The 25,297-nt window shown below is 46.2% G+C and overlaps 1 protein-coding gene across 1 annotated transcript; it reads right to left on the bottom strand.

Moving 5' to 3' along the window:
- Window positions 1-256: 256 nt before the first annotated feature.
- Window positions 257-6,527, bottom strand: LOC127050128 (taste receptor type 2 member 40-like). Its single transcript, XM_050951656.1, has 3 exons — window positions 6,404-6,527; window positions 3,549-3,646; window positions 257-1,670 (listed from the first exon to the last, which is right to left on the bottom strand). Exons 1-3 carry the CDS (start codon window positions 6,500-6,502, stop codon window positions 662-664), a joined length of 1,206 nt encoding a protein of 401 aa, XP_050807613.1. The 5' UTR covers window positions 6,503-6,527; the 3' UTR covers window positions 257-661.
- Between the last annotated feature and the right edge of the window lie 18,770 nt (window positions 6,528-25,297).

Below are 25,297 nucleotides of genomic sequence, written 5' to 3'. Positions count from 1 at the left end.
GGGATTTAGCAGGAGCTGGTTGAAGTACAGATGCCATCTGGGTCTCTCTTTCTGGCCAGGACTAGGCAGGACATCTCTCAGGATCAAGGCAGTGAAGGTCCAAAGATGTCACAGTGGATCCCAGAAGATAGTGGGGAAGGCACAGGAAGCTCATTCCCAGCCAGCTAACTTGATTCTTCCCCTGAAGTCTTTTTTCAGGACCCCAAAAGGGAGTGACTGGTGAAATATCCTATCCTCTCATTATTTTCTCCATCATTTAGGTCAAATTTCCAGGACACCTGTTTTGTTCTGTTGATTTTTACTCCTACATTGCTCTTGTTCATGAGACATGATCTCAACACAGTCCTTGGGGGTTCTTTTTGTCTTAAATTTTTGCTGATTTGTATAAATAATTTTATGTAATAGGCTGAACTGGACTTTTCTTACATTGGACAAGTTAAGAGCACTGGACTGTACACAGCAAAAGCATTTAAGTTTCATTGGATCAAAGGTGCTTCATAAATGCAAGATAATGTTGAAATACTAAGTACATGAGATGAACAAAATTAAGTGACCTTCAATCACAGGATCATAAAGATGTACAAGTTAGCGATGGAAAAGCCTTATTAAATCACTTAGTCTAGTTCCTGACAATGCTTCATTGTTTTCTGTGATATATTTTCTAGTGAGTTGTCCAATCCAGCTTCAAAGCAATGGGACTTCCACCACTTCTCTTGGGAAACTGGTTTGCATAACGCATAACTTTAATCAATGTGTTTTTCAGTTTGGGATTGCTCAGAATCAAGATAATGGAATGTACTGATGGACAAGCACCTGTAATGATTGTACAGACAAGGCTTGCAGCAGATGTTTCTTCATATGCATTTACCAACAAGATCAGCAAAGCTGTAAAGTCAACAATGTTGATGAGGAAGAAAGACATGATCGCTTTCATTGCTTGAATGTGGGCCTCCACACAGGGGCTCCTGAAACTGCTCGAGTTGTTTTGCATCTGCCGGGTGTGTCTCCAGAGAGAGAACAACAACAGAAAGGCTGAAATGATGAATATGGTGAACGCCATGGAAAATCCAATGCCACAGCTAGAAAGTATTTGAGACAAAGATGTTTCCACTGTGATATTTTTCACATTGTAAATTCTTTTGAGACTGGAATTGAAATCATTACACTCTATTTTGTAAACAGAATTAAGGAAAGGGAGGCTGCTGAACAAGGATAAAAGCACAGAACCCAGGAGCAACCATGGCACCAGCCTGGAGATTTTAAATTTTAGACAGATGAAGAGGGGGTGGCTGAAGGTTGCAATTTTTACACAGTAAAATACGCACAAGCAGGCAGCGAACCATTGATTGGAATTGTTAAAAAACCAGGTAACCGCTCTGAATACTTGGAATATAGAGCTCAGGTAATAGATCTCTGGGTAAAATATTGAGTAAAAAATCTGTAACATTGTTTTGAGCAAGAAGCAAAATCTTGAGAATGCCAGGACAGCCAGGATATTATCAGTGGAGGACAGGTGCCTCTGCTTGACACGTTCAACACAATTCACGACCACAATGAAAGAGTTTATCCACATCCCGACAAAAGCCTCACATACTAAGATTACCAGGATAATTATGCTTGATTCACTGATGTTATCCTCTTTTACAAAATGACAATCATTGTATCCCATTCTTTAAGAAAGTTCTGGCTCTGAAATAAACATTCGTCATGCAGCGTTTTACTGTTGGGATGTGGTTAACAGATGCACTATCCTCTCATCTGTGTATCTCCTATAGACAACACAGCTTTATATAGTTGGGAAAACAAACCCTTCAGAGACGTCTCTTCATAGTGAAGCATCTGCATGACCAGGAATGTAAATGTGTGGAGTATTCTCTTACAATGTATCAGTATCACTCATTAATATTTGCATTTTCATTCTGAAGAGCTGTGTACAGAGTAAAAACAAATTTTAAAATGATCCTTTAGGAGGCCTTCTGTTTATGCCCAAATAATACAAACTAAATAAAACATATACCACATAACCCACTAATATATTACATTTGTGTTCATTAATTTTCTAGTCTGAAATTCAAATGACTTCAGTACATTTACACAGCTGAAAAATAAAGACGTGCATTACTGGAGAAACCAGAGGAATAAATGCATTGCTATTATGAAACAGGGTTGGACCTGAGTTGCCGAGTTCAGATCTGGATTTGGATGTCAACATTCCTAAAAATTCAAGAGCATTTGAATCCAGGCATTGGTTCAGCACATTTAAAAGATAGCTGTCAGCTGCAAAGTCCAGATCTGGATTCCAGTGTTTCCAGATTTCAGTGGCGTTTTGATCAGGTGATTTGGTTTTGAACCACCTCTTGTACTAAGTAATAGCAGTAAGACAGGAAACTGCACAGGTCAGATTTTATTATTTTAAAGTAAAATACTCTGCATGGTCAGTCTGCAATGTGTTTAGTCTGTTGCAATGAATGAAAAGTTCACCAGGCCTGGCTGGCTTCCCAAAGAACCTTGAAACAACTTCCAGGTCTTGATTCCTATCTTCAAGGTGCTCAAAGTCCTGAACCCCAGTGTATCTAAAAGATTACCAAAGGCTCCGGTGTGAGAACTGTGGTCAACAACTCCACTCTCCCCAGCCTGCCTGCTCGAACACAGAGCAGTGTGTATGTATTAAAAAATCCCTCCCGAAACCTTACAAGGCACACACCATTTCCTTTGGTAGGATGAAGATGAGAGAAAGAAGGAACCATACGTGACACGTTACTTACTTAGATGAATGCACAATTGGAAGGCGCTCAGATACTATGGTGATATGACTGACCCATAAACCTATACAGAATTCAATGGCAAACAAACTACAATTAACACAGAGTGAAGGTGGCCTAGGGGTATGTCATCCCCTTGCAAAAGGCTGAGTTGAGCAAAACTCAAACTTCTGAAAACCAGGAAATGCCTAGGCAAACTTAGCTCTTCCCTCTTTCAGCAATGCCCCAATATGACCAGCAACACACCCTCCTTTACTCTGCCAATCTCACAGTTGCTGAAATGTACAAATTCTTCACCTCCTTTTCCAGCCCATTCACTCTCACTCACAGGATTCCCTCAAACACTATCAAAGAACAAAACCACAAAGCCACCTCAACAATATGTCCATGCCACCTACCCTCTGTTCTCCTGGAGCTGGCAGTAGCCAATAGGAATTATTTGCATACATGCCAGGTGCAGTCAGGTATTAGGTAGAGACAGCGGCTGGCAGATACCTGCTGATACGGGGGAGGGGGGACATGACCACTCCACGTGTCGCCTCTGGGAGGAACCCTCCAGCCTCACCTCCTTGGGCCAGGGTTGGGGCCACAGGAGTGGGGAACATTCTTCTGGGCTAGGCCAAGGAGACCCACAGCACCCCAGTGTCTCCCCGGAGCTCCTGCACCCTCACAGACACCTCAGCAAGGGGAGGGGTGCAGGCAATGCCCCTAGATTGGACTGAGCAGAAAGAACCTGCTCCTGGTGCCTTCCCCAGTGACCCCCCAACCCTTCGCGGCCAGAGTTACCTGTGGGAGGGGAGGGGAGGCAGGCTCTGTCCTTCTCCTGCTGTGCCTCCGCCCGGCATGTTTCTGGCTTGCTTGGCCCCACTGCCTGGTAGCCAAGCCTAGGCAGGAGGAAAGGGGATGGGCCACTGCCACTTCCCTAGCAGGGCTTTTCCAGGCAGACTCTGTGCTGCACAGAGGGTGACCTGGAGCAGCCTTCCTCCCCTTGCTGAAGCCCCAAGCCCCTTCCACTACTTCTACACCCCTAATACCACTCCCCTACCAAGAAGCATTCACATGCCTCATCTCCTCCCCCCTCAATACTTTCATTACATTCCCCCCAGATGAAATTACCACTTGTGATCCTCTGCAGTCTCCAGTGACTCAGCTCAAAACCCCTTCGGTCCTAGGTGGGGGCATGTGATTAATGTATTCTTAGATGTAGAATCATAGAATGGTAGGACTGGAAGGGACCTTGAGAGGTCATCTAGTTCAGTCCCCTGCAATCATGGCAGGACTACGTATTGTCTGGACCTCCCACAACCCCCCAAGCAATTTACTCTTGTGATTAACCACCCTGACAGTTGGGAAGTTTTTCCTAATGTCCAACATAAACTGCCTTTGCTGCAATTTAAGCCCATTGCTTCTTGTCCTATCCCTCAAAGGTTAATGAGAAAAATTCACCTTCCCTCCTCCTTGTAACAACCTTTCATGTACTTGAAAACTGTTATCATGTCCTCCTTCAATCTTCTCTTTCCCACACTAAACAAACCCAGCTTTTTTAATCTTCCTTTATAGGTCATGTTTTTTAGACTTTTAATCATTTTTGTTGCTCTTCTGTAGACTTTCTCCAATCTGTGTACATCTTTCCTGAAATATGGTGCCCAGAACTGGATACAATACTCCAGCTGAGGCCAAACCAGCACGGAGTAGAGCAGAAGAATTACTTCTCGTGTCTTACTTACAACACTCCTGCTAATACAGCCCAGACTGATGTTCGCTTTTTTTGCAACAGTATTACACTGTTGACTCATATGTAGCTTGTGGTCCACTATGACCTCTAGATCCCTTTCTTCAGTACTCCTTTCCAGGCAGTCATTCCCCATTTTGTATGTGTGCAATTGATGGTTCCTTCCTAAGATCATGTTGACTTTTAATCCTATCCTCCAAAACACTTGCAACCCCTCCCAGTTTGGTATCATCCGCAAACTTTAAAAGTGCACTCTCTATGCCATTATCTAAATCACTGATGAAGATATTGAACAGAACCAGACCCAGAACTGATCCCTGCAGGACCCAATTTAATATGCCCTTCCAGCTTGACTGATGGATTATTCTCTGGGAACTGTTTTCCTACCAGTTATGCACCCACCTCATAGTAGCTCCATCTAGTCTGTATTTCCCTAATTTGTTTATGAGAAGGTCATGTGAGACAGTATCAGAAGCCTTACTAAAGTCAAGATATACCACATCTACCACTCCCCTGCCCCCCTCCCCATTCTCAAGGCTTGTTACCCTGTCAAAAAGCTATCTGGTTAGTTTGACACATTTGTTCTTGACAAATCCATACTGGCTGTTACTTATCACCTTATCTTCTAGGTTTTTACAAATTGATTGCTTATGTATTTGCTCCATTATCTTTCCAGGTACTGAAGTTAAGATGACTGGTCTGTAATTCTCTGGATTGTTCTTATTTCCCTTTTTATAGCTTGGCACTGTATTTGCCCTTTTCCAGTCCTCTGGAATCTCTCCCATTTTCCATGACTTTTCAATCTCTAAAGGCTCAGATATTTCCTCAGGGCTTGGCTACACTGGAGAGTTGCAGAGCTGTAAACCCACCACCAGCGCTGCAACTTACTCACCGTTCACACTTGTAAGGCACTTACAGCGCTGCATCTCCCTGGCTGCAGCGCTGGTTGTACTCCTGCTCTGCCTGGGGTATAACGATTGCAGTGCTGGTGATGCAGCGCTGCTCTGCAAGTGTGGTCACCAAAAGTGCTGTAATTGGCCTCCAAGGTATTCGGAGGTATCCCAGAATGCCTGTTCTAGCCACTCTGCTCATCAGTTTGCACTTTACTGCCCTGGCCTCAGGTGACTCGCCCTTTAAATGCCCCAGGAATTTAAAAAATCCCCTTCCTGTTTGCTCAGCCAGGTGTGGAGTGCAATCAGTGAATCTTTCCAGGTGACCATACCCCCACGCGGCAAACGAGCCCCAGCATGGAGCAATGACGAGTTGATGGACCTCATCAGTCTTTGGGGGGAGGAAGCTGTGCAGTCACAGCTGCACTCCAGCTGTAGGAATTATGATACCTATGGGCAGATCTCAAGGGCCATGCCAGAAAGGGGCCATGACTGGGACGCAGTGCAGTGCAGGGTTAAAGTAAAGGAGCTGTGGAGTGCCTATTGCAAAGCCTGTGAGGGAAACCGCCGCTCAGGTGCTGCCCCCACGACCAGCCATTTTTACAAGGAGCTGGACGCGATACTTGGGGGTGAGCCCACTGCCAATCTGACGACCACGATGGACAGTTCAGAGCGGGGGGGGGAGGAAGGAAAGCGAGAGTGAGGGTACTGGGTGGGGGGAGACACCCCAGAGTCCCAGGAGGCATGCAGCCAGGAGCTTTTCTCAAGCCAGGAGGAAGGTAGCCAGTCACAGCAGCTGGAACTTGTTGGTGAAGAAGAAGCAGAGGAGCGGGTTCCTGGTAAGCAGCTTTTATTTTCAGGATGGAAATGTTTTGGGAGAGGACGGGGGGGTAGGGCTGCCACCACTCAGTGCTTGTTTCCCAAGCCCAAAAGCGGCGTTCCACAGTGCTGAGCATTTCCGTTAATGCCACAAGCAATTTAGTGTCATACGCATCAGGCTACTTGATATCATCGTCGGACTCCTCACTGTCACTTTGGAGCTGAAGGAATAGCTCCACTGCCAAACGTGATGTGCTGGCGACACTCATCAGCAAAGTCCTCAGCAGCTCAGGCTCCATTTCCCACAGAAATCGCACTGCACAGGAACCGCTGGGAGACTCACAATGGCGCCAAACGTGGACGGAAAAACAGTGACTGCTGGGATGTGAAGAGATGCACCAGGGGGTGTTGGGACAGGAAGCAGAATGACCCGCACTCTTCCGTCCCCTTTCCACAACCCACGGCGCCAAAATGGGACGAGGTGCTCTATGGGATAGCTGTCCACAATGCACCACTCCCAGCGGCGCTGCAAATGCTGCAAATGTGACAACACTGCAGCACTGGTAGCTGTCAGTGTGGCCACACTGCAGCGCTTTCCCTACACAGCTGTACGAAGACAGCTGTAACTCCCAGCGCTGCACACCTGCAAGTGTAGCCAAGCCCTCAGGGTTTGGCTACATTTGCAGGTGTGCAGCGCTGGGAGTTAAACCTGTCTTTGTACAGCTGTGTAGGGAAAGCGCTGCAGTGTGGCCACACTGACAGCTACCAGCACTGCAGTGTGGCCACATGTGCAGCATTTGCAGCGGTGTTGGGAGTGGTGCATTATGGGCAGCTATCCCACAGAGCACCTCTTCCCATTCTAGCGCGGTGGGTGGTGGGAAGGGGGCAGAGGGAGTGGGTCATTCTGGTTCCTGTCCCAACGCCCCGTGATGCATCGCTTCACATCCCAGCAATCCCTGTGTTTCCGTCCACATTTGGCGCCATCTTTCAATAGTTTCTGTGCAGCGCGATCTGTGTTCCGTTTTGGTCTGCGGGAAATGGAGCCCGAGCTGCTGAGGAGTATGCTGATGAGTCTCGCCAGCACATCACGTCTGGCAGTTGAGCTATTCCTTAAGATCCAAAGTGGCAGTGAGGAGTCCGATGATGATAGCGAGTCGCGTAATGCGTGCGACATGAAGTTGCTTGTGGCATTCACAGACATGCTCAGCACTGTGGTACGCCGCTTTTGGGCTCGGGAAACAAGCACTGAGTGGTGGGATCACATCGTCATGGAAGTCTGGGATAACAATCAGTGGCTGCAGAACTTTCAGATGAGAAAAGCCACTTTCATGGGACTGTGTGAGGAGCTCGCCCCCCACCCTGAGCACAAGGACACAAGATTGAGAGCTGCCTTACCAGTGGAGAAGCGGGTGGCTATTGCAATCTGGAAGCTGGCAACTCCAGACAGCTACCGATCGGTTGCAAACCAGTTTGGAGTGGGAAAGTTGACCATTGGAATCGTGTTGATGCAAGTTTGCAGGGCCATTAATCACATCCTGCTAAGGAGAACCGTGACTCTGGGGAACGTGCAGGACATTCTGGATGGCTTTGCCCAAATGGGTTTCCCTAACTGTGAAGGGGTGATAGATGGGATGCATATTCCTATTCTGGCACCACTCCACCTAGCATCTGAGTACGTTAATCGGAAGGGGTATTTCTCTATGGTTCTCCAGGCGCTTGTGGATCACCGTGGGCGTTTCATTGACATTAACGCAGGCTGCCCCGGAAAGGTGCATGATGCACGCATCTTTTGGAACACTGGCCTGTTCAGGAAGCTGAAGACCGGGACTTTTTCTCAGAGCGGAGATCACAGTAGGGGATGTTGAAATGCCCATTGTGATCCTTGGAGACCCCGCTTACCCGTTAATACCATGGCTCACAAAACCGTACACAGGGAGCCTTGACAGCAGCAAGGACCGGTTCAACTACAGGTTGAGCTGTTGCCGAATGACTGTGGAGTGTGTTTTTGGCCTTTTAAAGGGCCGCTGGTGATCTCTGTATGGGAAGCTGGACTTGGGCGAAAGCAGCATCCCTGAAGTTATATCTGCGTGCTGTACCCTCCATAATATTTGTGAAGGGAAAAGTGAAAGATTCAGTCAGGCATGGACCTCCGAGGTTCAATACCTGGAGGCTGAATTTGCACAGCCAGAGAGCAGGGCTACTAGAGAGGCCCAGCACAGGGCTGCAAGGATTAGGGTTACCTTAAGGGAGGAATTTGAGGCTGAAAACCAACAGTAATGTTTGGTGCCTTGCACGGGAGTGAAGTGCAGTGGTTACAATGTTAGTGGGAATCTGTGTTTGCTAAGCTGATTTGCAGTGCCTGTTTCTTTCCTGGGCTAAGGTATCTTTAACTTTATGCAATAATAAAGACTGTTTTCAAGGCCAAAAATTCATTTATTGAAAAGAAAATTACTTTATTGAAAGACACACAACTTTCTTGGAATCTGAAAGGGCAAGGGGGTGGGGTGGGGAACTGTACAATCACAGATTTGCATATGTCCTGTCTGGAGTGCTGTGCAATGACTGTTGAACTTCAGGATGGCTATACTGCATGGTGATGAGGGTTGACTGCAGAGTGTAAAGGTCGTAGTTCTCAGGGCTGGTTGGTGAACATACAGGTATTGGAGGCAGCTGGTGGTGGTAAGAACCTGGATGTTGGGGAAGGGGGTTTGGAGCTGACATGGGGCACAAGGGAAAGAGCTTAAGGACAAGGGGTGCGGGGGGGGGGGGGGTGGTAGTGCTCCGCCTGCCTGGCTATGAGCACCTGGATAGAGTCTGCTTGGCGCTCCAGGATGCCACTCCATGCTTTGCTTCCTGTGTGCTGCATTTTTCTTGCAGATCCTGCTTTCCCTCTCCCTCCACTCCTGCACTTTTTGATTCTTTGTGAGAGATTGGTGCATCACTTCATGCAGCATGTCGTCTTTACTTTTTCACGGTCTCTTCCGGAGGTTTTGTAATCTCTCAGATGGTGATAACACGAACAGCTGAGACCTCAAAGTTGCATCTGTAAAGGCAAAATGCAGCACTTAACAGAGGCAGCATTGTTTATACCAGACAGAGTAATTCCCCTGCACTTAAGGAGGGCACATACAGTCTTCACAATAGCATAATTTTCCCATCCCAAAGAGAGCGCACATAACCCATGGGAGCCCCAAAATGGTGAGTAAGGGGGACTGATTTTTTCAGGGCTGTATTGTCCTCTGGGTTTCTGTGCGTTGAGGAGAGCAAACAGCAGCAGGGGGCACCTACACTGAACACTCTCCCAACATTTTCCACAGGAGTTGATCCTGGAAGATATCTCGCTGCTGAGGGTCACCTGGGGAGCAAGGGAGGGTCTTCTACAGCAATGGCTCCTATGCAGCTTGCCTGTGTGCAGCAATGGTCCCCCCACCGCTCGTGGCACAGTGGCGTGGACGCGTTAGCCTGACTGGGACAAGGACCACAGTGGTTCTCCCAATGAACGTGCGCAAGTGCATTTCCCACGCTCTGGCAGAGACTTTTGAAGAGATTACTGAGTCTGATTACCGCAATGTGATAGACCACATCAATGCGCTATTCTGCATCTAGGCACGCATGCATGCAGCCCTAACCCTCCCTCCTGTCCCGAAACATTTCCATCCTGAAAATAAAAGCCCCTTACTGGGAATCCGCTCCTTTGTTTGTCCTCCACCAAGTACTGGCTGCTGCGACTGGCTACCTTCCTCCTGGCTTGAGAAAAGCTCCTGGCTGTATGCCTCCTGGGACTCCGGGGTCTCTCCCCCCACCCCAGTACCCTCACTCTCGCTTTCCTCCTCCTCCTCCTCCCCCTATCCCTCTCTGAAGTGTCCATGGTGGTCCTTGCAGTGGCGGTGGGGTCACCCCAAGTATTGCGTCCAGCTCTTTGTAAAAACGGCAGGTCATGGGGGCAGTGCTGGAGCGACAGTTTCCCTTGCGGGCTTTGCAGTAGGCACTCCGCAGCTCCTTCACTTTAACCCTACACTGCACCATGTCCCGGTCATGGCCCCTTTTCATCATGGCCCTTGATATCTGCCCATAGGTATCGTAATTCCTACGGCTGGTGCGCAGCTGGGACTGCACAGCTTCCTCCCTCCAAACACTGATGAGGTCCATCAACTCACCATTGCTCCATGCTGGGGCTCGTTTGGCGCGTGGAGGTATGGTCACCTGGAAAAATTCACTGATTGCACTCCACACCTGGCTGAGCAAACAGGAAGGGGATTTTTAAAATTCCCAGGGAATTCAAAGGGTGGGTCTGACGGTTGCTCACTTGAGACCAGGGCAGTAGAGTTCGAACTGATGAGCAGAGTGGCTAGAACAGGCATTCTGGGATACTTCCGAATACTTCTGGAGGCCAATAACAGTGCTTTTGGTGGCCACACTGGCAGGGCAGCACTGCATCAGCAGCACTATAGTCTTTATTCCTCTTGTCAAGGTGGAGTACAACCAGCGCTGTAGCCAGGGAGATACAGAGCTCTATATGCCTTGCCAGAGTGGACGGTGAGTGAGTTGCAGTGCAGTAAAGCCACCACCATCTCTGCAACTCTCGGTCAGCTCCTTGAGTAATCTAGGATGTATTTCATCAGGCCTTTCCCTATCTCAGCCTCTGATCCTACCTCATTTTCACTGGCATTCACTATGTTAGACATCCAATTGTAACTAAACTTGGTGAAAACTGAGACAAACAAGTCATTTAGTACTTCTGCCATTTCCACATTTTCAGTCATTGTTTCCCCTCCCAATTGAGTAATGGGACTACCATGTCCTTGGTTTTCCTCTTGCTTTTAATGTATTTGTAGAATGCTTTCTTCTTACCCTTCATGTCTCTAGCTAGTTTAATCTCATTTTGTGCCTTGGCCTTTCTAATTTTGTTCCTACAGACTTGTGTTATTTGTTTCTATTTGTCCTTTGTAATTTGACATAGTTTCCACTTTTTGTAGGACTCTTTTTGTGTATTTCAGATCATTTAAAATATCCTGGTTAAGACAGGGTGGTCTCTTGCCAGACTTCCAATCCTTCCTACGTGGTGGGATAGTTTGCTCTTGTGCCCTTAATAATGTCTCTTTGAAAAACTGCCACCTCTCTTGAACTGTTTTCCCCCTTAGACTTGCTTCCCATTGGATCTTATCTACCAACTCCCTGAGTTTTCTAAAGTTTGGCTGATTGAAATCCATTGTCTTTATTTGGCTGTTCTCCCTCCTACCATTCCTTAGAATCATGAACTCTGTCATTTCATGATCACTCTCACCTCAGCTGCCTTCCACTTTCAAATTCTCAGCCAGTTCCTCCCTATTTGTCAAAATCCAATCTAGAACAGCCTCTCCCCTAGTAGCTTTCTCCACCTTCTGAAATAAAGATATTGTCTCGAATACATTCCAAGAGCTTGCTGGATAATCTGTGCCCTGCTGTGTTATTTTCCCAACAGATGTCTGGATAGTTTTAAGTCCCCCATCACCATCAAGACTTGTGCTTTGGATTATTTTGTTTAAAAAAAAAAAGCCTCATCCAACTCTTCTTCCTGGTTAGTAGTCTGTAGTAGACCCCGACCCTGGCACCACCCTTGTTTTGTACCCCTTTTATCCTTATCCAGAGATTGCAACACATCTGTCTCCTATTTCCATCTTAGCCTCAGTCCAAGTGTATACATTTTTGATATATAAGGCAATATGTTATCTGAAAGGTGAATTCACAGCCAGTAGGAGGTCTGCAGTTCATGCAGTCTTCAGCAGGGCCACCCAGAGGATTCAAGGGGCCTGGGATCTTCAGCGGTGGGGATCCCCTGCCAAAGAATTGCCACCAAAGACCCGGCACTTCAAGGTCTTCGGGGCACTTCAGAGACAGGTCCCAGAGTGGAAGGACCCCTCCCCACCGAATTGCTGCTGAAGCCCCAGAGTGGAAGAAGTTTTCCGGGTCCCCCAGAGTGAGTGAAGGACCCCGTTCCAGGGGCCCTGAAAGTCTCGTGGGGGTCCTTTCGGGACCCAGGGTTTGGGGCAAATTGCCCCACTTGCCCCTCCTCTGGGTGGCCCTGGTCTTCAGTATCTCTAACAGTACAAGGCAACAGAAGGAAACCAGTTTTTTGAGAGGGGCCTGTAACTTGGGAGCCCTTAGGTCAAATGGCCAAAAATATGATTCAGTGCTACCGCTCACACCAAATTTAAAAAAATCCGAGTAACCATTTAGATTTTAGAGCACTCACAGGAGTTGAGTTGACAGCTTATAAAATGGTGGGAATGGAAACCTTCTAGCTGTTTTTCTGTGTTGGTGCATGCACAGTGTAAAAACATACATTTTCTCAAATACCGTTCTTCCTTAGGGTCCCCCAAATATTTAGTGGGTGCCATGCACTACCTTGGGTAAAACTCAACAGATTGAAACTGTTTGACCCACTAATAAATAGTTTGATCTTTAGCTTTTAGTTTTTTAAAAAAACCCACCTAGAAACTTTTTAAGATGACTATTTTTGTCAGGGCTTAAATCTCCAGAACCCCTTTCTCAAATGACTCCAAATGTGGATCTCTGACCTTACCTTGCACTCTCCTGAGGCACTCCAAATTTCAAAGGAATCCAACTAAGCATGTAGATTTTAGGGGGCTTAGAATGGTCGGTCAATTAAACAGGTATCATGATACAACTTTAGCTATAATGTGCTCCCCCTGCACCACTAGGCTAGAATAGAATGAGACCTGGTTGACATGTTGTATCTAATGTGTAACAATGTTGTTGTGTGACATATTGTATTTACAATGTGTAACAAGGCTGAAGGAGGCAGTCTGGAAGGCCAGTTATCTGATTCCAGATATCTGGGGAAGGAGGTGGACATTTGGTAAGAGGAAAATGGTCTCAGGGCATAATTATTGTCTGGGAGGGAAAGTAGTAGGAAATCCCAGGCCATTGTTCCTGCAAAGAGGGCAGAGCAATGTTCCCTCTCTCCCAGCTGGCCGCAACAGGTGTTTGAGGTTATTAGACCCACCTGAGAAATGATGACTGGGTGGGTGAATCAGAAAGGAAAGTCCAACCCCAGCCAAGGAAAGCCTGCCAAGAGGAAGAATGTAGCCAGAAGAAGAGCTGAGAAAACCCTGCACTGAAGGGGAGAGTTTGTAGGGTGGAGAGTCCAGGTTAAAATCACCCCGTCCCAAGAAGGACTCGAGCCCTGACTGTAAGGGAACCAAAAGTTCTTTAATAAATTAGACCCCAGGTGAGGGGAGTATTGTTTAAAGACTTTGAGTGTGAGTAGATTATTCCTGACACTTGGAAGGACAACAGAGAGGGAACTACAGTAGCATGCCCTGCCAAAGGGGGTGGGCTCACTGCATCCCTCTTACACATGCTCAACTCAAGACGTTTCCTTTCTTCTCCAGAGCTGAGGCTGAGTGCAGGAGCTGCAGACCACAACCTGGCAGCAGGATGGAAGGAATTTTGATTGAACCAGACAGGTAGAGGCTGAGAACTCAATGGAAAGATTGTGAAAAATACACTTTGTACTCAATAGAAAAACACAAAGTGAACTTCAGAATTCTTAGAACCAAGGTATGCCATGAGGGAACTGGTAAAGCAGGAAATTCTAACAGACCCCAGGCCTATCTTGAGTGTGAAAGCACATGGCTTTACCCTGAATGCTTTGTGATATGCTGTGTACAGCGCTTTCAATAGGAAGTGGTTAGGAGTGGTGTATCATCCATTTTTCTATCTTTTAATCTAATCTCATGTGCCTAGAATGTGGTATTTAAACTCTGTAAAAGTTTTTAATGTACAGTGCAGACTGCTAATGTGTGAGACTGAATAACTTATACCCATCAATAACTAAATTAGGAGCAGGTTGGAGACCCAGCATCACACTTGGCCTCAGAAAGGTAAAGAGAGACCTGACCTGACCTTAAACAGAGACCTGAACTAGTCAAACTCCACCAGAGAGGTCCTTTGGGGCCATCTGCCTGTCCCAAGTCAGGATAAAGGAGGAGGGTTGGGCGTGGGGCTAGCAACTCCACCTCGTAAAAAATCAACCTGCTACAGAAACGCCAACAATAGAGACAACAGAGACTTTTACCCTGGAAAAAGAACGGTCTTCAACTCGAAGATGCATGACGCTGGGTGGTAAAAGCCGTGAAGAAGCCACTAAGCCGATTACCCTTCTTGCAACCAGGAGGATTACCATAGGCACATGGAACGTGAGGACCATTTTACGAGTCAGGAAAGACGGCGCAGGTTGCAGCAGAGATGAGGAGCAACAACCTGACCCTATTAGGCATTAGCGAGACAAGATGGATGCAAGCGGGACAGAGACGACTGTTGACAGGAGAGCTGTTGCTGTATTCAGGACAGGAAGAGAGCGACGCACCCCACAGACAGAGAGTAGGCTTCATGTTGTCCAAGCAGGCACAGAGAGCACTGATTGCTTGGGAGGCACATGATCCCAGGATCATCACAGAATCCTTCAGAACTAAAATGAAGAGGATTAAGATGAATGTTGTTCAGTGCTACGCTCCAACTAATGACAGCGAAGAGGAGGACAAAGATTATTTTTACAACAGACTCCAGAAAATATTAGAGATTCTCCCAGACAAAGACATCATCATCCTTATGGGAGACTTTAATGCCAAAATTGGACCTGACAACACAGAATACGAACAAGTCATGGGGACCCACGCTCTGGGAGAGATGAGTGAGAATGGAGAGAGATTTGTGGATCTGTGTGCACTTAACAACCTGGTCATAGGAGGTAACATCTTTCCTCACAAGCGGATCCACAAAAGTACCTGAGTATCACCAGCAGGCATGATGGAAAATCAGATCTATCATGTCTGCATTAGCAAGAAGTTCAGAAGATCCTTGAAGGACGTTAGAGTTAGAAGAGGAGCAGACGCGGCATCCGACCATCACTTAGTGGTGGCCAGATTGAAGCTGAAGCTGAAAAAGAACTGGATAGACGCGTCAGACAGAAGAGTGAAGTACAACGTCAGCCTTCTGAAGGACCATAAGACCAAGGAAGATTTTGGACTGAGGCTGAAGAGTAAGTTTTCACTATTACAAGATCGGTCTGAGGAAGAGGAAGACAGTGTACCAAACAGATGGCAGAAAGTGAGAGAGACACTTAGGTCAGTATGCCAGGAAGTGCTTGGAATTAAGAAACACCAGCAGAAAGAGTGGATCACAGCAGAGACCTTGATCAAGACAGAAGACAGAAAGAAGAAGAAGGCAGCAGTCAATAACAGCAGGACTAGAGCAGCAAAGGCCAAAGCTCAAAAAGAGTATGCTGAAGCCCATAGAGCAGTGAAGAGGAATATCAGGAAGGACAAGAGAGAGTATGTGGATGAACTGGCAGCAGAAGCGGAGCAGGCAGCATACAGCAGTAATATGAAACAGCTGTATGATACTACCAAGCGACTGTCTGGAAAGTTCAGCAAGCCAGAATGTCCCGTTAAAGACAAGCAGGGAAAGTCTATAACAGGAATAGAACAACAGATGAACAGATGGGCGGAGCACTTTGAGGAACTCCTGAACAGACCAGCACCACCAAATCCACCAGATATCAACCCAGCCAACGAGGACCTCCCAGTTAATTGCGATAAACCAACCAGAGATGAGATCAGAAAAGCCATCACCATGATGAAGAATAGGAAGGCGGCTGGACCTGATGACATCCCAGCAGAGGCCCTGAAAGCAGACCTGGATGCTTCAGTGGAAATGCTGTACCCCCTCTTTGAGAAGATATGGGAAGAAGAAGTGATTCCGGTAGACTGGAAAGAGGGATATCTCATCAAAATCCCCAAGAAAGGAGATCTTAGCAACTGTGCCAATTGTAGAGGAATCACACTCCTGTCGGTGCCAGGGAAGGTCTTCAACCGAGTCCTCTTAGAGAGAATGAAGGATGCCGTCGATCCACAGCTACGAGATGAACAGGCAGGTTTCCGGCAGAATAGATCATGCACGGACTAGATAGCAACGCTTCGCATCATAGTCGAGCAGTCTATGGAGTGGAACTCCTCGTTGTACATCAACTTTGTTGATTATGAGAAAGCGTTCGATAGCGTGGATCGAGAGACCCTCTGGAAGCTCCTTCGGCACTACGGCATCCCAGCAAAGGTGGTCATCCTGATCAAGAACTCATATGATGGTATACACTGTAGAGTGATCCATGGAGGGCAGTTTACTAACAGCTTCCAGGTGCAAACTGGAGTCAGGCAAGGATGCTTGTTGTCACCACTTCTCTTTCTCCTCGTCATCGATTGGATTATGAAGACATCCACTTACGAGTATAGGAACGGAATCCAGTGGACGTTGTGGACCCAGCTTGATGACCTGGACTTTGCTGATGACCTTGCACTCCTTTCACACAGTAAACAGCAGATGCAAGAGAAGACCATCGTAGTGGCAGCCACGTCATCACAGGTTGGCCTCAACATTCACAAGGACAAGACCAAGATCCTTAGGATTAACTCCATCAGCAATGATCCAGTCACACTGAATGGAAGCCCCCTGGAAGAAGTGCAGTCCTTCACCTACCTAGGTAGCATCATCGACCAGCAGGGTGGCACAGATGCAGACATCAAAGTAAGGATTGGTAAGGCAAGAGCAGCCTTCTTACAGCTCAAGAACATCTGGAGCTCCAGAGAGCTGTCTTTGGCAATAAAAATTTGACTGTTCAACTCCAATGTGAAATCAGTCCTAATGTATGGAACTGAAACCTGGAGGACAACCAAAACAACCATCAGGAAGATCCAGACCTTCATTAATAGCTGCCGCAGAAGGATTCTCCAGATCCGCTGGCCAGACACCATCAGTAACATCCACCTCTTGGAGAGGACCTGTCAACTCCCAGCAGAGGAAGAAATCAGAAGGAGAAGGTGGGGTTGGATAGGACATACACTACGTAAGCAGCCAACTAACATCACCAGACAGGCACTGCGGTGGAACCCCCAAGGCACGCGGAAAAGAGGCCATCCAAGAAACACCTGGCGACGCGACCTTCAGGCTGATAGCAAAAAAATGGGCTATACCTGGAACCGGCTAGAGCGAATGGCCCAGGATAGAGGACTCTGGAGATCTGTGGTTGGCGGCCCACACCCCGATTGGGGTGACGGGCATGAGTGAGTGAGTGAGTGAACTAGTCAGGTCAGTGATCTATTTAAGCTTCTGATGCTTGGTGTGAGGATTGGGGTACACCTATTGTTAGCCTGCAAGGCAAAATAAAGGCTGGCATAGTCTAGAGGAGAGTGTTAGAGTGGTTCGAAGGCTGGTGAGATCAGGAATTAGATCATTCAGCTAAGCACCAACAAGACTCCCTCATGCTAGAGGCAGGGAGTAACAAAGTGATTCATTCTCCTGTGGTAGCTCTTAGGATATCTGGGACTGTGAGTCTCCTTGATTATCCTTTTCTTAACAACAGTTTTACACTAGTGTCAGTTTTTTTATTATTATTTCAACAATGCTACTCTTGATTAAGGGTGTGAGTCTGTCACAGGTCACAGAAGTCACGGGACCTCTGTGAAGTCTGCAGAGGCCCGTACGGCTGGCCTAGGGGCTGCCTGTGCAGCTCGAGCAGCTCCTGGGCCAGCTGCACCGGCTGCTGCTGGGGCAGTCTCGGGCTGCTCCATGCCCCTTCCTCCCACCACCACCACCCAACAGCAGCTGTGGTCTCAGGTCACCATGCCCCCCAACCCCCTCAGCAGCAGCAAGGGTCCCAGGTTGTGCGCCATTGCCCATCTGCCCCCAGCACCACCAAGTGTCCTGGGCCGTGCACCGCCACTCTTCCCCCCCACAGGGCACCTGCGGTGCCCCTGAGGTGCCCCAGAGCTCCCAAGGTTTAGTCAGGGGTATATTGTTCAAGTCATAGACAGGGCATGGGCTGTGAATTTTTGCTTATTGCCCATCACCTGTCCATGACTTTTACTAAAAATACCCGTGACTAAAATGTAGGCTTACTCCTTGTCACAGGGTCTGTGCAGGCTCTCTCACTTTTGTGCCTGCACCCTGTGTTTAGGCTGGTATCATAAAGAGTCTTCCACACCTTCTTTTGCTGGATCACCCAAGTGTCTTTATTTACAGCATCCGTGCAGTTCTCCAGTCTCCAACAGCTAGCACCCCACAGACCCTCCCCAGGGTCTCCTGCCTTTGAGGCTTCCTTGAGTGATACTGCCCTCCTATCTCCTCCCAGTCTAGCCTCCTCTCTGAGGTTTGTTCAGGGTTTTTATAGCCCTCCCATCACCAATTAGCTCAGCATGTTCCTCTGAGCCAGCCCTGATTAGGGCTTGCAGCTGGGCCCACTGATGAATACCTGTGTCTCTACCCTGGCCTCCTGGCCAGAAAGCAGACTGCAGCTAGCATTTTGGCAGGGCTTTAAAGGGGGTATTACCCCTGCCCTCCCACACTCCTGATTTGCACCAGTTTGAGAGAAGACCCAAGAATAGGGTGACCAGATGTCCCAATAAAATCGGGGCTGTCCCAATATTCAAGTTATTTGTCCTGCGTTCCGATGGACACCATTTGTCCTGATATTCAGGCTCGGCTTTTCCCCCCACCTTCTGGACCTGCCTCCCGATGTGTCCCGATATTTTGTTCATGTAATCTGGTCACCCTACCCAAGAAGTAGGGTCAATGGAACTGAGCCAGTTTGCACTAGCAGAGAGTGTGGCAACTATATTCCAATAATCTATTCAAGAGAAAAGAATTGCTTGTCAATGCTACCACCTGAAAGATGGAGGTGGGTTTTGTTAAGTTCCTTCTCCCAAACAACCCCATCCTGTTGCATGGTGCAGACCCCAAATCAATGGCTTTTTCAGTATGTGGTGGCTCAGAAACAATATAATGGACTGTCTCAGCAGCCAAGCATCTACAATGATTAAACAGGGAAGATTCATGCAGTTTTTGTGCATTTTTGGCATATGTCCAGCATAGCTGTAAAGTTAACATTGATGATGATGATGAAGGACATTTATACTTTTCACTGCCAGAACATGGGCCTCCGTGCTGGGGTTTGTGAAACAACATAAGCTGTTTAGCGTCTGCCAGGTGTGTCTCTAGAGAGATGGTGAATATGGTGAAAGACAGGGAAAACCCCAAAACACAGAGGGGAAAAAAGTGTTTCCAGTGTAAGTTTTTCCTCAGTTTTAATTCCTGAGAGGTTAGAAATAGAACTATTATATTGTATTTTATAAATATCACAGAAAAAAGGATTAAAGCACAGAAGCGAGGAACCACAATGGCATCAGCCCGGAAATTATTAGTTTTAGGCTGAAGTGATGGCTGAAATTCACAGTCTTCATGCAGTAAAAAACACAGATGGGCAGTGAACCAGAGGACAATTCTGAGTGTTCGGTATGTAGAGTTAATGTAACAGATCCAAGGAAAGACTATCACACAGAAAATCTGTACTATTGCTATGCAGAAGAAGCAAAAACTGGAGAAGCCTAGGAGGACAGGCATCTCAGTTTGACTTAGTCAATGTAATTCATGAATGTCTGAATGAAAGCATGTACCTGAATTCCAACAGCAACCTTAATTACTAGGATCACCAGACCAGCTATATTTGATACTAATTTTATGAAAGATTTATACCAGTGGCTCCAATTCGTGAAGATGTACAGAAGTTCTGTCCCAGAGGAGCAGATCTTCTTGCAATGCTGTGCCATTAGACTCAGACAGATGAACTACACTTCTTTCTGTATAACACATGGAAAACACAGCTTTATAGCACTGGGGAAAAAAGCCCCTCAGAGATGTCTCATCAGAATGAAGCACCTGCTTTCTAGTGGATGTGAGGAGTATCCTCTTACCGAATATCAATGTTACTCATGGATATTTGCATTGTTAACTCAGTACCCAGCTCTTCTGCAGAATAACGTTTAAATGGCCTTATAGGAGACCTGAAGTTAATGTCTCTGCAATAAAAAATAGTTACCAAATGTCCCACTAAAATGCTATGGGTAGCTGTGAATTAAATTCTAGTCTGAGCATTACACTGCTGCAAAAGAGTTTTACTTTTTATGACATCTTTCCTTAATATTTGTATCCCACAGTTCTTCACAGTGTTAAAGAATATAGATTTGGATTGGTGAATAAGCCATGCAGCCAATTATCTGAGTAACACTAAACAGCAACAGGCCTGGGTTGCCGAGCTTAGATCTGGATTTGGATGCAAATATTCCCAATGGTTATGGGGCATTTGGAGCCAAGATTTTGGATCAGCCGGAGTGCTCTGTGATGATGATGGCTATTTAAATAGAAAATCCAGAATAATCGGTTGTGACATTCCCCAGGGTGTAACTTTGAACTGCTATGTCCCCTTAACTCTTCAGCCCAGTGCTTTACTGTCAGAACAACCACTCCCGGCCTGCTCATGCACAGCCATTAGTATGCAAAGTTACTCCCAGTGGAGTACTCAAATGCTATACCCAGCCACCCATGAATAGATACAGGGCAACACCTGCATATTCCTCAGTCCCTGCCTTGCCCCCCTCCCCCCCACGTGTGTATCCTGTCCCATTCAGTAGTCCACTGGACCGTACAAGCTCATAATTTGTTCATCATTCCAACAAAGTGCAATGAATATGGTAATAAATATGCATCGGCCTTGTTGTTTCAAATGGAAGCTTCCCAAACACACTGGTTTAGATAAAACAACCAACAAGTTTATTAACAAGAGAAAGGTAGCTTTTGAGTGATAAGTCATATAACTCAGAGTTGGTTACAAAAGAAATAAAAAGATAAACACACAAGCTAATTCTTGAACTTTACCAAGGCTAAGAAGCAAAAAGGTTTCTCTTACCCAAAAGCTTTCCACAGTCTGAGCTGGCTGGAAAACCTGCAGGCCAGGACCACTTATCTCAGTTCAACGATGCACCTTTGTCTTTCAATTGATCTTGCTGCTGTGAGCAGAGGTGCAGGGGAAGGAGGAGAGAGGTAGTGAGGATTTCACTTCCTGTCCTTTTTAATACTCTGATCTTTTGTACTGGAAAAGTCTTTGTTGGGTCATGGGGTCAGCAGTCCATTGCATACTGCTCTGCAAGCTGTCCTTCAGGTGAATTATAAATACTTTGCTTATCCCTTTCCCCACTTACTGGTGAATGTCCAATTCAGCAGATAATGGCCTTTTAACACATAACTGGCATGCCAGTGTGCCTTTGTCCTTGAGAAAATGATCTGAGGGTGTTACCCAGAACTACAGCATCTTTAGGTAACGCTCATATGGCAAGATCTCATACCTCCATATGCAACGTTGATATACACATTTTAACAGGACAATGATGTTCAGCAGATTGAGTTTTCAAATGATGCCTCACAAGACATATTTAGTATAAAATATATCACAACCATATAAAAGTGGTGAATGGGGGTATCACATGGGGTACAGGTGTGACACTGGTGTGACTTTACTGTACTTGCAATGATCAGGGTGACACTTTTTCTTTCTTCTCTAGAGCCAAGGTGATGTGCAGGAACTAGCATCTCTTAGAAAGCCTGGGTTAGACCAGACAGATTAAAAAGTGGGAACTCAAGAAAAAAGAACTTAAGAAAAATAAACCCTGTTCTCAAGTGAATAAATAGAAGAGTGAGTATGAAACAAGGTGGCCTTCAGGTTCTTTAGAAATAACCAAAGTCAGGAAAGAATTGGTCCAACAGGGAGGTGCTATCAGACCCCAGATAAATCCAGTGGATGAAGGATCCACCACAGAGACACCGAGGACTTTAGAATGAATGATTTGTGACTGTTGTACACAGTGTTATTAATAGCAAGTGTTTAGGAATGGTGTGTCATCCTTTTCTTTATCTCCTCTAATTTACTTATCACCATGGTAGCTAAACATTGTTCATGTTTTAAAAACACAGTGAGACCTGCCAGTGAGTTTGGCTTCCTGTGCAGGCCCCTGATTCTGAGTGTCATGATAGTTTTCCATCCAGCTCCAGGTTAGGCCCTAGGTTTATTACTGCACCTGCCATCACCTTGGTTTCCTCTTTTGTAGGTTTGATTTCTGTAGGCATTGACTAGTCTTTTCTCTGTCTCTCTTGCCCCCCAAATCCTGTAAGAAATTAACTGAAAAGTGCCAGTTGGTTAGTGCTTTATTGACTAATTCACCTGCAGTATTATCTATCCTGCTACTAGATTCACCTAACAGCTGCTTATCCCACCTCCTGAAAAAAGCAGCTCATCAGAGCTGCTGCCTGCAGCAGGCATAGCACTCCCCTACGTCAGGAACTGAAAGCAGGTTTTAGAAAAGGGAGGTAGAGGGAAGAAACAGAAAGAGTCCAGCTGCTCATGGTCCATCTAATCCCTCATTCCCACCCCGCCCCATCCCATCAAATGAAAAATGGGGGAGTCTGCTCCTTTCCCCTGCCTGCCTCAGACCTCCACATGACAGATATGCCTATTTCCTGCAATATCTTTGAAAACCCAGATTGAATTAAATTTCAGTATCTTTGGAGTCCATTGTATTAAATGCAACGGTTGTGTTACGGTAGGTCTGGCTGATCAAAGGACTATAATAAACACTGTAAGAATGATCCTTTTGGGACAATATGTGTGAAGTGGATTTCCTGGGAAATATCTAAAGGAGGTGAAAGCAAATTTCCCACCCCATGTTCACCAAACCCCCAACGTTTTGATGTTATGCTCTGAGGCATGGGCCATTGTCTGCTGATCATCTGTTCCCAGAATCCGAGGATCAAAGGCCCAACCTACAAAAAGGAAAGATTGGACTATTCCTGGTGCTTCTGGTTCTGAGCTGACACTGTTATGAATTTATAACAGAAAAGTCCCTTTGTGGAGTTTGAAGGACTGACTCCTACCAGAGCCCTGACTGGGATGGGGTATAAACCCACGCTGGTGATGAAGGGGTTAAAAATCTGCTGTGGGCAAGACTGGCTCCACCCCTCAGGCATTGTCAAACATGTGATGGGTGGAATAAGGGCGTACCAGGACTTGCTGTACAGCTCCCAAAGGAGACTCTGGGAATCCTTGAGCAGAACTGCCCTCTTGAAGGCCACTTATCACTCCCTTCCCTGCCTCCCTACAAGAGGCAATGACCCTGGTGCACTAGCTGGATAAGATAGGTTTGGCCAGCCTTAAGGTGAGTCATTAGGCAGTGCATACCGCTAACCTGTACCCATTTGGGGGTTAGGGAATAGCTGGCCATACAAAAGGGACTGGGACAATGGGAGCCAAGAACCCCATCCCCTTCAGCAGTCAGAGAAGTGTAACAGCCACAGAGACACACTTGGGTGTGAGTGTGAGGAGCAGTTGGAGTTGCAAGGGGTTGGGGAGGGAAAGAGAGAAATGGGATGCAGGAAGTGTGCATGGGAGAGAGAAGTGCAGAAAAGGGTCAGAGCCCCATCCCTCTGGTGGGAAGGAGAAGAGTTTCTCCTATTAATCAGTTATTGACCCCTTTGAATCATATTGGCTCTGGCCTTCTCCTCCCACAAATAGTCATTTCTCCCTCCTCATCTCATTGCCACTCACTCGGTTCCTTCTTTGTTCCACCTCCTCACTCTTTGGCAGCTCTCCCCCTTCTTCATCTCTCTCTTTCTTGCTCCCTTCTGAATATCCCTCTTATCCTGTCCTCCATCTTCACTGGCAATTATGCAATATATTTTGCATTATATTGGAGGGCAAAATTATGCAAATTTCAGATCTGTTAGTTATTGTTCTGATGATGTTGCACTATATGCTACCATAGTAATTTTAATCCGGATGCCATGAACAGGCTTGAGTTGATTATGTTTTTGAATTAGCATGGTACAGAAGTTGTAGTACACCAATGAATAACAAGGATGGTGGAATATTATGTCCTTCTGCTACCACTAGTGTCAATGATAAAACTCCCATTAACTTCAGAGAGAGCATATTCTGGCTCAAAAAGCATTTTTTTTAAATAAAATAAAATTATAAAATATAAAATTCAGGGTTACTTTGAAAAAAGAAATGAAAACTTTAGGAGCCAAATTGACAGCACTGTGCCTTCAAGAGCACAACGTGATCATGAGTGCACATACATACTTTTCAAGAGCAGCATAGGTTTCTGTAAGGGTGTAGTTCCATTGACTTAAAGGATTTGGCCCTCTGTGTCTAACAAGGCCAATGTCCTCTTCATCTTTTGTCTGCATCTAAATTTTTTTCAAAGGGTTTCCATTTGCAAAAAAAGATGACCATGGCTGACTGGTGACTCCATATGAATTATTGCAGCCATTGAACTCCACAAGACACAGCTAATATGTATCTACTTATAACTACATACTTGGGTGATTTCAGACAATTGAACTGCTTTCCTAAGAACATACGTGTTACCCCATATGACAATTTATGGGTCTCAGAACAAGCAGGTGAGTGTCAGGTGCAGTTGCACTTTGGTTGCCAAAAGCGAAATCGTTTTTATTTTTTGGAAGAAAAAGTGACACTTTACACTGAAAATTTTGATGAAAACAAAAATGTTTTGTCTTGCCAAAATGCTCCCAGGGAAAAATACCCATTTTCTGACCCTCTCAAGTGATTTATCCATTTAAGCTGCAGACCTGTGAGCATCCAGTCGGTGATGCCTCCATTCTTAGCAGCCATGTTTTTCCTTATGCCAGAATGGGGACTGGAGAGTACATGGAATGAAAAAAAGAGCGAGCTTATCCTGAAGAATTTGGGGCACTATTAAATAACTCTCTTTGGGTCTCAATTTAGGGATGGTTATGAAATGAGAAGGCAGCTTAATCAGTAAGTTGGTTTATGGCTGCATCTGATACAAGAAGAACCCAATTTTCTGTACAAAGTGCAGTACTTTTGATGTTTACTAGTGGTTTCTGAGACCGTCATTGACAGAGTGGTATACCAGCGTATACAAAACCGGCTGATCTTGTACAATGGACTCCTTTAGGCTGTTGTGTCTGGCAGCTGTGGATACCTGCACCTCCACCTTTATGGTATTCTCATCCTTTTGTCTATTTTTGGGCTCAAGGTCAGGGCAAGATTTCACTGTTCCCTTGGTTTTGAAATTGGCTTTTTAGGTTTGAGATCAGAAACTCCACTGAAGATAAGGGTAATAATGAAATGGTTATGCACATAGGCCTAAAGGAAAATGGTTGGG

Source organism: Gopherus flavomarginatus, chromosome 4, assembly GCF_025201925.1.
Source record: "Gopherus flavomarginatus isolate rGopFla2 chromosome 4, rGopFla2.mat.asm, whole genome shotgun sequence".
Classification (NCBI taxonomy): domain Eukaryota; kingdom Metazoa; phylum Chordata; order Testudines; family Testudinidae; genus Gopherus; species Gopherus flavomarginatus.
Note: the sequence above shows the minus strand (reverse complement) of the source record. Positions and strands in the feature narration are given on the sequence as shown.